General features: G+C 41.6%; 3 protein-coding genes across 4 annotated transcripts in view; 1 reads left to right on the top strand and 2 right to left on the bottom strand.

Moving 5' to 3' along the window:
• The window catches only part of cacna2d3a (calcium channel, voltage-dependent, alpha 2/delta subunit 3a), a 303,523-nt gene that overhangs the window by 189,536 nt on the left and 101,142 nt on the right, over window positions 1-12,845 (top strand). For both annotated transcript variants that reach the window (XM_061980175.1, XM_061980183.1), the window contains 2 exons: window positions 9,339-9,428; window positions 9,954-10,067. In XM_061980175.1, coding sequence (XP_061836159.1) covers window positions 9,339-9,428; window positions 9,954-10,067 — 204 coding nt within the window. The remainder of the gene's footprint in view (window positions 1-9,338; window positions 9,429-9,953; window positions 10,068-12,845) is intronic.
• Window positions 2,204-5,736, bottom strand: LOC133619179 (uncharacterized). Its single transcript, XM_061980107.1, has one exon. The coding sequence runs from the start codon at window positions 5,496-5,498 to the stop codon at window positions 2,682-2,684; it is 2,817 nt and encodes a 938-aa protein (XP_061836091.1). The 5' UTR covers window positions 5,499-5,736; the 3' UTR covers window positions 2,204-2,681.
• On the bottom strand, window positions 5,608-8,463 carry LOC133619190 (uncharacterized). The gene is made up of 2 exons (XM_061980119.1): window positions 8,251-8,463; window positions 5,608-8,055 (listed from the first exon to the last, which is right to left on the bottom strand). The coding sequence occupies exon 2, from the start codon at window positions 7,834-7,836 to the stop codon at window positions 5,746-5,748; it is 2,091 nt and encodes a 696-aa protein (XP_061836103.1). The 5' UTR covers window positions 7,837-8,055; window positions 8,251-8,463; the 3' UTR covers window positions 5,608-5,745.

Consider the following 12,845-nt stretch of genomic DNA (forward strand, 5'->3'; position numbering starts at 1 on the left):
TTTAACTCATAATTGTATTAGTACTGTCAAGTGATTATTATTTTTAAAAACATTACTAATCACACTTTAGAATTTTGATTTCACTCAATAAATTACTTTCTTGCACACTTTGTACTTCATTTCAAAGAGACCCCAATATTTTGACACAAATACAATTCTATTCTCAGAATGTCATCCAGGAATATATATTTTTTTTAATGATTTACTTAAATGCATATAACAGTTACCGGTATTAATGATTACTGACGGTTAATATCACTGTTTCAAATTAAAATGACCATAAAAGATTGATAACCACATTTTGATAAACTCACGGACTCATTTCTTTAAGAAGCAAGCTAGTCTGTTAATGGCTAGCGATCTTAAATGTAAACATGAATACAGCCTTCCTGGTAAGGTCTATTCAGGTGTACTGGAGAGGAGGCTACGCCGGATAGTCGAACCTCGGATTCAGGAGGAACTGTGTGGTTTTCGTCCTGGTCGTGGAACTGTGACCAGCTCTATACTCTCGGCGGGGTCCTTGAGGGTGCATGGGAGTTTGCCCAACCAGTCTACATGTGCTTTGTGGACTTGAAGAAGGCATTCGACCGTGTCCCTCGGGAAGTCCTGTGGGGAGTGTTCAGAGAGTATGGGGTATCGGACTGTCTGATTGTGGCGGTCCGCTCCCTGTATGATCAGTGTCAGAGCTTGGTCCGCATTGCCGGCAGTAAGTCGGACACGTTTCCAGTGAGAGTTGGACTCCACCAAGGCTGCCCTTTGTCACCGATTCTGTTCATAACTTTTATGGACAGAATTTCTAGGCGCAGTCAAGGCGTTGAGGGGATCCGGTTTGGTGGCTGCAGTATTAGGTCTCATCATATGCTTTTTGCATATGATGTGGTCCTGATGGCTTCATCTGGCCAGGATCTTCAGCTCTCACTGGATCGGTTCGCAGCCGAGTGTGAAGCGACTGGGATGAGAATCAGCACCTACAAGTCCGAGTCCATGGTTCTCTCCCGGAAAAGGGTGGAGTGCCATCTCCGGGTAGGGGAGGAGACCCTGCCCCAAGTGGAGGAGTTCAAGTACCTCGGAGTCTTGTTCACGAGTGAGAGAAGAGTGGATCGTGAGATCGACAGGCGGATCAGTGCGGCGTCTTAAGTAATGCGGACGCTGTATCGATCCGTTGTGGTGAAGAAAGAGCTTAGCCGGAAGGCAAAGCTCTCAATTTACCGGTCGATCTACATTCCCATCCTCACCTATGGTCATGAGCTTTGGGTTATGACCAAAAGGACAAGATCACGGGTACAAGCGGCCGAAATGAGTTTCCTCCGCCGGGTGGCAGGGCTCTCCCTTAGAGATAGGGTGAGAAGCTCCCCTCATCCGGGGGGAGTTCAAAGTAAAGCCGCTGCTCCTCCACATCGAGAGGAGCCAGATGAGGTGGTTCGGGCATCTGATCAGGATGCCACCCGAACGCCTCCCTTGGGAGGTGTTTAGGGCACGTCCGACCGGTAGGAGGCCACGGAGAAGACCCAGGACACGTTGGGAAGACTATGTCTCCCAGCTGGCCTGGGAATGCCTCGGGATCCCCGGGAACAGCTGGAAGAAGTGGCTGGGGAGAGGGAAGTGTGGGCTTACCTGCTTAGGCTGCTGCCCCCGCGACCCGACCTCGGCTAAGCGGAAGAAGATGGATGGATGGATGAATACAAGACATATTAGCATACTTTTTCATTACAAACGTCCCACCCCCACATAATCTTGTATAAACACATTGTGTCTGGGCAACTAAGATATTCAGTTGTGTTCATTGAACCGACAGACTGTGCTGAGTGCTCTCTTAGGACAATAAGGTCCAGAAAAATGTTAAAATCCATACAAAGACGGTCTGTGCATGGGGCAGGTTACCATTAGCCAAACACAGGCAGTTGCCTGGGGTCCTGGTATTTCTAAGGGCCCCTAAACATCTCATAAAAAAACTATCAATAAAGTTGTCTTCTTTTTAAAACATATTCTGAGGGGGGTTCTTAATTTGTGCACTTAAAAATACATCAACATGCTCAATAAATGTTATTCATTTTTGACAGCCCTTTCCCCTCTCACGCAACAGACGTGAGATTTGATGTGTATTCTGCTCTTGCTTTTGCTGGTTAGCTTAGCAGATAGCTAACATGATATAATCCTTGATGAAAAAAGAGTCCCAAGCGTCTGTAGTGTAGTTTAGGTTTTTTTAGTGAAAGATTAATCGTATATTTTGTAAAACTGTGAACAAAAAGACATAAACAAACATTTTACATTCAGCATCCATCTATATACAACAAAGCATCCAAACCAACAAAATGCTGCCAGTAATTAGCTTTCAACAATGGGCACAAATATCTTACTAAAGCAGTCTTAAACTGAAAATGCACAAATAATGTGTCACATTATACATATGCATGTAACATTCACATAAACTTACAGGTTTAGACCTTCAAAGTCTTCAAAGTCGAAAAGAAAGCTTAAAGCTTGCAGTACATCCTGTTTGTTTGACATCTGCTCTCAACTGTTCTCTACTGCTCTCTGAAACACACCCACACTAAGCTGGCTACGGCAAGACAGGAGGGTCAAATTAGAACACAAACTGCAAAACTGATTTCCACCACTAGGTGTCTTAGACAATAACATTGTGGGGCATAACACTCCCCGTCTGGTATTTTAAGATACCACTATGTCTTTTTACTGAGGAGCAGTACGACCTCTGAAACGGGTCTGGAATAAACCTTAGGGGTCCCCTGTTTGATGATCTTCACATTCACTTTTCGAATCCTTCCGTCACGGCTGGGGAAGGTTTCCTCAATGATGCCGGTGGGCCACTCATTCCTCTTTACTTGAGTGTCTTTGAGAAGTACCACATCGCCTACTTGCAAGTTTGGTCTTTCTGACTTCCACTTCTTGCGGGGCTGAAGGGTCGTCAAGTACTCTTGTCTCCAACGTTTCCAGAAAGTTTCGGCTAGACTTTGAACTTGCCTCCATTGCTTGTTATAGAGATCTTTCAGATCCATGTTCCCTAGAGGAGCAGATACTGGATCAGTCTTTTGAGTAAGCAACATTGCGGGCGTGAGAACTGCTGGCATGTCAGGATCAGACGATACTGGAACTAGAGGCCTTGCATTCATGATTGCCATGATTTCACTCATGAGTGTCACAAGTACCTCGTGGGAGAGGCGACAGTTGTCCTTAAGCAACATAGCATCCAAAATGCGGCGTGCAATGCCGATCATCCTTTCCCACACACCTCCCATATGAGAGGAATGTGGTGGATTGAATATCCAGGTACAGCCTTTGTCCTGTAAGTGAGCTTTCAACTCAGTGTCTTCAGAGTTTATTTGCAGTTCTCTGCAAGCTCCAATAAAGTTTGTGCCTTGATCGGAACGCAGAAGTCTCACAGGCCCTCTGATGGCGGTGAATCTCCTTAAGGCATTAATGAAACTGGAGGTTGACATTGTCTCTATGAGCTCGATGTGTACCGCTCGTGTACTCAGACAGGTGAACATGACTGCCCAGCGTTTATTCTCTGCATATCCACCTCTTGTCCTGCGCGCTAAGATGGTCCAAGGCCCAAAGACGTCAAGTCCAACGTTCGTGAAAGGAGGATTCAAGGTAAGTCTATCCGCAGGTAAGTTAGACATTTTCTGTTCTTCGAGCTTTCCTCTCATTCTTTTGCAGGTGACGCATTTGTTTATCACACTTGACACAAGTCTCTTACTTCCTGTTATCCACAGTCCAGCTGTCCGAACTGCGCCTTCAGTGAAGTGTCTGCCTTGATGGGCCACTTGTTCGTGGTAGTATCGTACCAACAAGGTAGATATGTGATTGTCTTTTGGAAGAATGATCGGATGCTTTTCTTCCCAGGTCATGTCTGCTGATGAATTCCGACCTCCGACTCTCAGCAATCCTTCATCGTCAAGGATGGGGTCCAAACTCTTGAGCGGACTGTGTCGAGACAACTCTTCACCCTTTGCTAGGCTTTTCATTTCCTCTTTGTACACATTTTGTTGTGTTGTTTTCAATATGACCAGTCTTGCTTGACTGAGTTCATCTTTTTTCTGGATACCATCTGAAATTTTCCAGAAGACTCTAGCCTTTTGGACAAGCTTGGCTATTGCACGAGTAAGAGATTTCCAGCTGGAGAATCTTTCAAACCGGTGTGAGCCAGGAAGTCCACTTGTGGCTTTCGTAGCATAAGTAGAAACTTGAGGGCGAACTTCTACATCAGTCTCAGGATGCAGAAGGTTAAATGCCTCTGGCTGTGGAACTTCATCCACTTCTGGATTTCTTAGAAAAGCTGGACCTGTCAGCCAGTTGGTATCTGGTAGGAGAGCCGCTGAGACAGACCTAGATCCGTGATCTGCAGGATTGAGTTTGGTGTTGATGTAGTGCCATTGCTCTGGGGTAGAGGACCTTCTTATTCTTGTCACTCTGTTTGCCACGTAGACATAGAAGTTTCTGGACGCATTATGTATGTAGTAGCCCAGTACGATCTTGCTGTCAGTGTAGAACTTGACTTTGTTAATCTCTACATCGATGTCATCCATTATTGTCTCTGCAATTTCCACTGCCAAGACGGCTGCACACAATTCCAAACGAGGAACAGTGTGAGCAGGACGTGGAGCCAGCTTGGATTTCCCCATGATAAACCCGACATGGCTGTGTCCTTCTGTATCGATTGCCCTGAGGTATGCTACAGCTGATATAGCCATAGTTGATGCATCTGAGAACACACAAATCTCTCTGTATACTGTGGCGAGCAGAGAAACAGAGATGTAGGTTCTCTGGATCTGGAGCTGCATAAGTTCCTTGAGGGAATCTTTCCAGACATTCCACTGGATTGCTTTGTCTTCTGGTAGAGGAGTGTCCCAATCATACTCTTCTGTGGAGACATCTCTCACGAGTGCCTTGCCCTGAACTGTGACAGGTGCCACGAACCCCAAGGGATCATAGAGACTGTTGACCACTGAAAGGATTCTCCTTCTTGTAAATGGCTTTTCTTTGTCAGACACACAGAAGGAGAAACTGTCTGTTTGAAGGTTCCATCTGAGGCCTAAACTGCGTTGGAGTGGGAGTGAATCAGATGTCAGGTCTAGATCCTTAAGGCCTTTGGCAAGGTCTTCTGGGGGGAAAGCATTCAAAACAGTGTTGCTGTTAGATGCTATCTTATGTAGCCTGATGCTTGACTCTGCCAACATCTCTCTTGCATTTGACAGTACGGTGATGGCTTCCTCAGCATTGGAGAATGAGGCAAGCCCATCATCTACATAGAAGTTCCTCATTATGAACTGCTTAGCATCTGTACCATGTTCTCTCTCTCCCTCTTCAGCTGCCCTTCTCAAGCCATAAATGGCCACAGCTGGCGAAGGGCTGTTACCGAACACATGCACTGTCATTTGGTATTCAGTCACTGGTTTTGTGAAGTCGTTGTCTTCGAACCACAAAAATCTTAGAAAGTCACGGTGTTCATTCCAGACTGTGAAACAGTAAAACATCTGCTGTATGTCGGTGGACACTGCAACCGGCTCTCTGCGGAAGCGAATAAGGACTCCAAGAAGGGTATTATTCAGGTCCGGTCCTTTCAAGAGGACGTCGTTGAGTGAAATGCCTTCGTGCTTAGCACTAGAATCAAACACCACGCGTATTTGATCCAGCTTTTGGGGGTGATAGACCCCAAAGGTTGGTAAGTACCAGCACTCTTGCTTCTCCTTCAATGGTGGAGCTAGCTCTGCTTGTCCTGAGTCAAAGATTTTCTGCATGAACTCTGTGTATTGTTCTTTCATAACTGGCTTTCTTTCCAGTGTGCAACAAGTCAAATAGCTCACTCTTGGCCAGCGACCTGTTACTCTGCTCATCGAGGACAGCATATGCTTTAACAGCTTTCTCTCGTTGACTTGCAGGGTATACACGGACCAAGCATATTTTGGAGCATGATCGGGCGCCAACTGCCTTCCCGCACACCTCTGTGCATTTTGACTTGACCTCTGGAGGCTCTTTCTCTTCTCGCTCCCCGCCTTGATCTTCAATGACAGCAGGGCTCTCTGGTTTTCTTACTGCTGGGCCAGGGTGTAAAGCAGTTGGGTGCCTACTACTGTCGCACTCTTTGCACTGCACAGTTTTATCACAGTCCTTGGCAAAGTGTCTTGTTGAGGCACAACACTTGAAACAGATGTGTTTCTCCTTGAGGTAGGCTATCCGCTCTTCTAAGCTCTTGTTGCGGAAACCATAACATTTTCTTAGGGGATGGGGCTTATTATGTAAAGGACACACTCTGTCTGGATCTTCAACCCTTTTCTCCTCCTTGTTTTGCTTGCCTGCATCTGCTTTAGACACATCAGTTTTCCTGGTAAACACAGATTGTTTGATTTCTTTCTGTAGTTTATCTGTCCTGTTTGAACCACCACCAAGATCAGCAAAGCTGGGGTCATTTCGTATCTTTGCTTGGTCTTGAATAAATTGTACAAAGACGTGAAAAGGAGGATATCGAACTTGAAAGTCTTCTTTATATTTTGAGCCAAATGAGATCCACTTCTCCTGAAGGTATATAGGGAGCTTTTGCGCTATAGGAGTGACTCCCCGAGGAGTGTTGAGGTAAGAAAGTCCAGGTAGAAATCCATCTCGTCTTGCTGCTTCCAGCTCTAGCAATAGATCTCCTAGGTCCTGTAATTTTTGGTTGTCCTTATTTGCAATCCTTGGAAATTCCTCTAACCTCTTCAACATAGCATCTTCAATGATTTCAGCTGACCCATAGCATTCCTCCAGCCTCTTCCACAACTTTGAGAGTCCTTCTTTAGCGTCATGGATGTAGGCTGAACGGATTCGTTTGGCCAACTCTGCAGACTTTGGTCCCAGCCACTTGGACATTAAACCTGACTCCTGGCTGTAGATGAGGTTCAAGCCACCAATGGCATTGATAAAGGAAGCCTTCCATACACAGTAGTTCTCAGGTCTATCATCAAACATCAGGAGACCAGTGCTAATTATTTCTTTGCGAATGAGGTATTTGTCTAAGTTTGATTGATCACGTGGGGGCATGTGGTTAAATGCACCTTGGTGGCTAGGCTGCTGGTCTCGGGGGCGTGCGTAGTGAAGTTGCTGGGTGAAAGATCTTTCTTGAGGGAATTTCACAGGGGTGGTGGGTCTGCTCTGGCGTTCCCCTTGCCATTTGTGCAACAAATGAAAAGAGTTGCTTTTTTCTGCACAACTGCGTACATCCATACTGTCCATTTCTATATCACCGTTGTCCATGTATTGCTGGCGCTTTGGCGATAAGACGGAATCACCGTTGTCCATGTACTGCTGGCGCTCTGGTGAATAAACGGCTTTTTGTTTTGGATGCCGGAGTTGTTGCTGACCATGATCCACAGAATGTTGTTGCACATATTCCCTAGTGCGTTGCTGTGAGGAATAGGGAGCCAAACCTGTTATACTTTGCCTTGAAGGCTCTCCAACTTCATTCTCATAAGCTTCCAAGACTTCAGCCTCAGCGCATGCTGCTTCAGCAGCAGTCCGTACCTTCAGCGCATCAAGGTTAGCTTGTACTTCAGCTGCTCTACATTGCTGTTCCGCTTCAATCTCCGCTTTTTTCTTTGCTTGTTCAGCTTTGATCTCCGCTTTTTTCTTTGATTGTTCAGCTTCAATCCGTGCCTGCTCGATTTGCATGTCTGCTTGTCTTTGCGCAAATGTAGCCATGACTCTTGCAGCTTCGGCTCTGGCTCTTGCTCTGACAGCCAAACCTTGTGATGAATGTCTCGAACTGCCAGAGTGATTAGTACGACTGGAGCGTTCAGAAGGTGCACCTCGATCTTCAGCTTTAAGGTTTTTATCATCCATGATATGTTGTTGAATGTCTTTCTGGCCTGCAGTTGTAATGGCTCACTTTCCTTTGTAAGCAGACTGAATGTTAAACCTTTTTACTATTCTGCTCTTGCTTTTGCTGGTTAGCTTAGCAGATAGCTAACATGATATAATCCTTGATGAAAAAAGAGTCCCAAGCGTCTGTAGTGTAGTTTAGGTCTTTTTAGTGAAGGATTAATCGTATATTTTGTAAAACTGTGAACAAAAAAACATAAACATTTTACATTCAGCATCCATCTATATACAACAAAGCATCCAAACCAACAAAATGCTGCCAGTAATTAGCTTTCAACAATGGGCACAAATATCTTACTAAAGCAGTCTTAAACTGAAAATGCACAAATAATGTGTCACATTATACATATGCATGTAACATTCACATAAACTTACAGGTTCAGACCTTCAAAGTCTTCAAAGTCGAAAAGAAAGCTTAAAGCTTGCAGTACATCCTGTTTGTTTGACATCTGCTCTCAACTGTTCTCTACTGCTCTCTGAAACACACCCACACTAAGCTGGCTACGGCAAGACAGGAGGGTCAAATTAGAACACAAACTGCAAAACTGATTTCCACCACTAGGTGTCTTAGACAATAACATTGTGGGGCATAACAATGTGGACTCAATTCAGTAAAACGTAATGTTTATTTTGCCAAGGAAAATGTGTTGTGTGTCTGTTTATTGTTTTTTGAAAAAAATGTTTTACTACAACTTGTTCAGATATATTTTATATATATTTATATTTCAGCGTGTGCATAACTACTTTTTGAGAACATTCAACAATACTGTGATAATAATAACCGTTATACTTTTGGTCACAATAACCGTGAAAGGAAATGCTCATATTGTTACATTTCTAAATGCGTGTCATTCATTTGCTCAAAACTTGGTAACAATAGTCTTGGCGGTCCTTTATACACGATTAGTAGAATTTGTTTGTGACTAAGCGCATGCGTTAACACGTTAGGATAGACAGCCCTAATATTTACCAACATATTTATCGGGAAAAATTTGGTCCAACTCAGAATTTACGGAATCATGGATTTAAGGGAACTTTACACATGAGATGGCACAATATTTAGTACCCGAGGTCCCAGATTTAGCCCAATGACTATCACAAGAACAAAACCATGTACATAATAATTTATATAGAATAGGATATAATTATAGTGGTTTATAAATAGTATATGTTCATAGAAGTTATAGTTAGAATATAATAAATAGAAACATAATATATTGTGATCCTGTTGTGCAAGTACAGTGTAAAGACAATGACAGCAAACCAAACCAAATAAAAGCCCAGTTTAGCACAGTTGTTACATGTGTGCAAGTTAAGTGTGGATACAATATAATTTTTGAAATTAAACAACACCATTATCCATGTATTTATTTCTATTCTCTTCTGACTTTCACTATTTGTCCAGCCATTCTTACATCCTCTGTCCTTTTGTCACCACTGACACTTTCTGTATATCTTTCCAGCATTTCAGGGAGCACCTCGACAAGCTCTTTGCTCAAGGCATCGGGATGTTAGATTTAGCTCTAAGTGAGGCATTCAATCTTCTTAGTGAGGTAAGTGCTACACCAATGCATTATCACTACGCTCTGACACACCAGCACATTGCTCACACTTCATCACCATACTGCAATTAAACGTTTATAAACAACATAATCATGAACCTTTGAGTGCTCCGACTAAAAGCTGCCATGTTCTCATTATAAAGCAGTTATCAAACACGTACTGTACCTGTAAACATACTGCAACGTTTTGCATTCCCAACATGTATTCTCAAACACATATATTAGGTACACGTTAAATTGAAGTATTCTTATCCTGATAGTATTGTCACAAGTGATGTCATTAGTGTAGCTATGCTGTTGTATCAGTTACAGCTTCAACACAGTTTTCACAAAGTGCAAGTACCGGTGAGTTGATTTAAAAATGCATTACATGCTGCAAAGAGAATAGTCTCCAAACCTTTATTTTGCATATAGATTTTTAATTGATAATATTTGTATTATGGTGTAAGAGTGGCTTTTGCAAACCTCAAGTAACTCTCTTTCTCCTCTCTTCTCACATGTTTATTGTCTTCCCAGTTCAACGAGACTGGAAGGGGTAGTGAATGTAGCCAGGCCATTATGTTGGTTACAGACGGAGCAGTGGATACATATGATGCCATCTTTGCCAAGTACAACTGGCCAGACAGGAAGGTAGTTTATTATGCACACAGCATAACAGCATATTATTCCAGCATTTGTGTTGAAGGGAAATTTAATAATGATTTGACTTTGGCGCTATTTCAATTTAAAAATACGTCAAATCATAACGTAATTTGGGCGTGAACCTGCAAGCAGTTTTTGATGCATCTGAACGCTGTGTTTTGCAGTCTTTTTTAAAAGCGGGAACACATTGGCGTCAATGTGTGCCGGGTACGTATATGGGTATTTTTAGTATATGTTGTCAACCAGTCCGCTCCTGCTCTCTGCTTCACCCTTTGCCAAGACTGTTGGCTGCAGCCTGGATCTTGTATACCCTCCCGTCAGTCAACAAAAGTAAAATACTTTGTGTTAACTTGTCCACAACATTTTTCACAGGACTGTTTTGTATTTCCAGTTGTTTCATTACAGCATGTCCGAAAAGGAGTAGGAAGAAGCAGAACTTATTTAATACTACCCCTTTCCGTATCATAGCAATTTCATCCCATTTTTTGTTCTCTGTTTGTAACAGAACAGTGAATAAATAAATGTATAAATAAATTAATATACAATAAATAGATAAAAAAATACATAAATAAATATAACATATATAAACATATACACAATAACTAAGTTATCATAAATAAATAAGTAATGTACGTGTCATAACGTGGACTATCAGTCAATCAATCAATCAATCAATGTTTATTTATATAGCTCTAAATCACTATGGGTTGTTTGTTTTCCCGAGATGCAAGAAAAGCTGGACCGGACATGGCATGAAGGTAGATACATATTTATTTTAACACTAACAAACTACAAAAAGGGGTACAAACAAAAGGTGGGCTCACAGGCGGAGATAAACTTGGCTAAGAAAAAAAAACTAGCACAAAAGCAAAACTATGGACGTGAAACTAATAAACACTTACTGTGACAAGAGCAGAACAAAAACTTGCGTGGCATGGCATGAAGCAAACACTATGGAATAAGCAGGGCATGATAATGACAATGTCGCCAGACAGACCAACTGAAAATGACAGGCTTAAATAGTAGTGACATGATTAACACACATGTGAGAGTCCAAACGTGAAACAGGTGAAACTAATGGGTTGCTATGGTGACCAAACAAGAGAGCGTAAACAGGAACTACAAATAGTCCAAAAACCAAACAGAACAAAGCCAAATAAAACATGATCAACAGACATGACAGTATGGTTCACTTAGGAGATGAATGAGGTTATCTATTTTATTTTTTAAAAGGTTGTACATGTTTATCATAATTCTTCTTCTTTGTGCTTTGTAAACACTTATAGTTTGAACAGTTTCTTAAACTAGATCATATTAGTACTTTGTTTGATGTCCTTGCTTAATAATCCATTCCATAATTTAATTCCATTTACTGATATGCTAAAGGTCATAAGTGTTGTATGTGCATACAAATGTTTGAAATTCGATTTTTCTCTGAGCTTATACTTCCCCTTTTTTGTTGAGAATAATTTTTGTACAAACTTGGGTGCAAATTCTAGAGTTCTTAGTGCATAATTTTAGCTGTTTGCAAATGCACTAAGTCGTTGAATTTCGATATTTTTGATTCAATAAATAAAGAGTTGGTATGTCCTCTATATCCAACATTATGATTGATTGTGTCAAATGCTTTTCATAAGTCCCCTTTAAAGGCATGCTCATATAAAGTAGATCCGGTACGCATTGATGTTAATGCGACCCCAGATTTAAAAAAATACAGCCTGACCCAGAACTCTCACAAGAAAATGCATGAATCATATTATTTGACACTTTGGCATTGTTAGTATCCGACATCATAAAATATTAATAGTTGAAAAAAAGAGGACAAGCCTACACAATAGTAGACAATTTATGGCTTTTGTACAGTATATTTAATTGTAATATGTATTTGTATTGTAGCTGGATGGATACATTTGATGATGATAATAATAATAATAATAATAATAATAATAATAATAATACAATTACTAGTAATAATTGGCAAAAGTTGATTCACAAACAAGAAAATTGCTAGAAACAAACAAAAAAAAGGTCTACCAAAGGATAGAAGTGGAATGAACACAAACCACTGACAGAAGCAGAAAAAGACCATTCAACCATCCTCTGGAAGATGCCGATCCACAAAGACAGATCAATGGCTGCAAACCATCTTGGCATTGTGGTAAAAGATAAACAAGAAAATACCTGCCTCGTCATAAATATGACAAAACGGTCTGATGGTAACACCTCCACAAAATACACAGAAGCTGTCAAAAAAACAACACCTTTGAGATAAAAGTCAAGAGAGTATGAGGTATAAACACGTCCCTGATACCAGTAGTCATTAATGGTCTGGGTTAAATCGAAACGCCACAAACAAATCCACATGGGTGGTGCTTTTAACCTGCAGATATCAAAAATATATAACTATTTCAGTAGTGCTGAAACTAAAACCGGCTTAAGTAAGATAACATGTATTTTACAATACCGAATGATTCAGTTATATATTTGATAATTGAATTTGTCTTTTTTTTTATTCAACAGAAGAAAAAATAGGACTGCAAGGAGGCCGACACCCCTCGAGTCTTTTGTCAATTTAAACTGTATGTACATCAGCAGCATTTCAATATTTGTCTTTGCAAAATAGATCTTGAAAGCTAACAAAGGCAACACAAGGCAAAAACATGTACAATTTTTGTAACCTTTTATCATCTCACATCTTAAAAGGAATGCCTGACCATGTCTCTTTGTGAATAAGCCACCTCCAGGCTGCCTGGAGAGGTAATTAAG

This window comes from Nerophis lumbriciformis, linkage group LG01 (genome assembly GCF_033978685.3).
Source record: "Nerophis lumbriciformis linkage group LG01, RoL_Nlum_v2.1, whole genome shotgun sequence".
NCBI lineage: Eukaryota > Metazoa > Chordata > Actinopteri > Syngnathiformes > Syngnathidae > Nerophis > Nerophis lumbriciformis.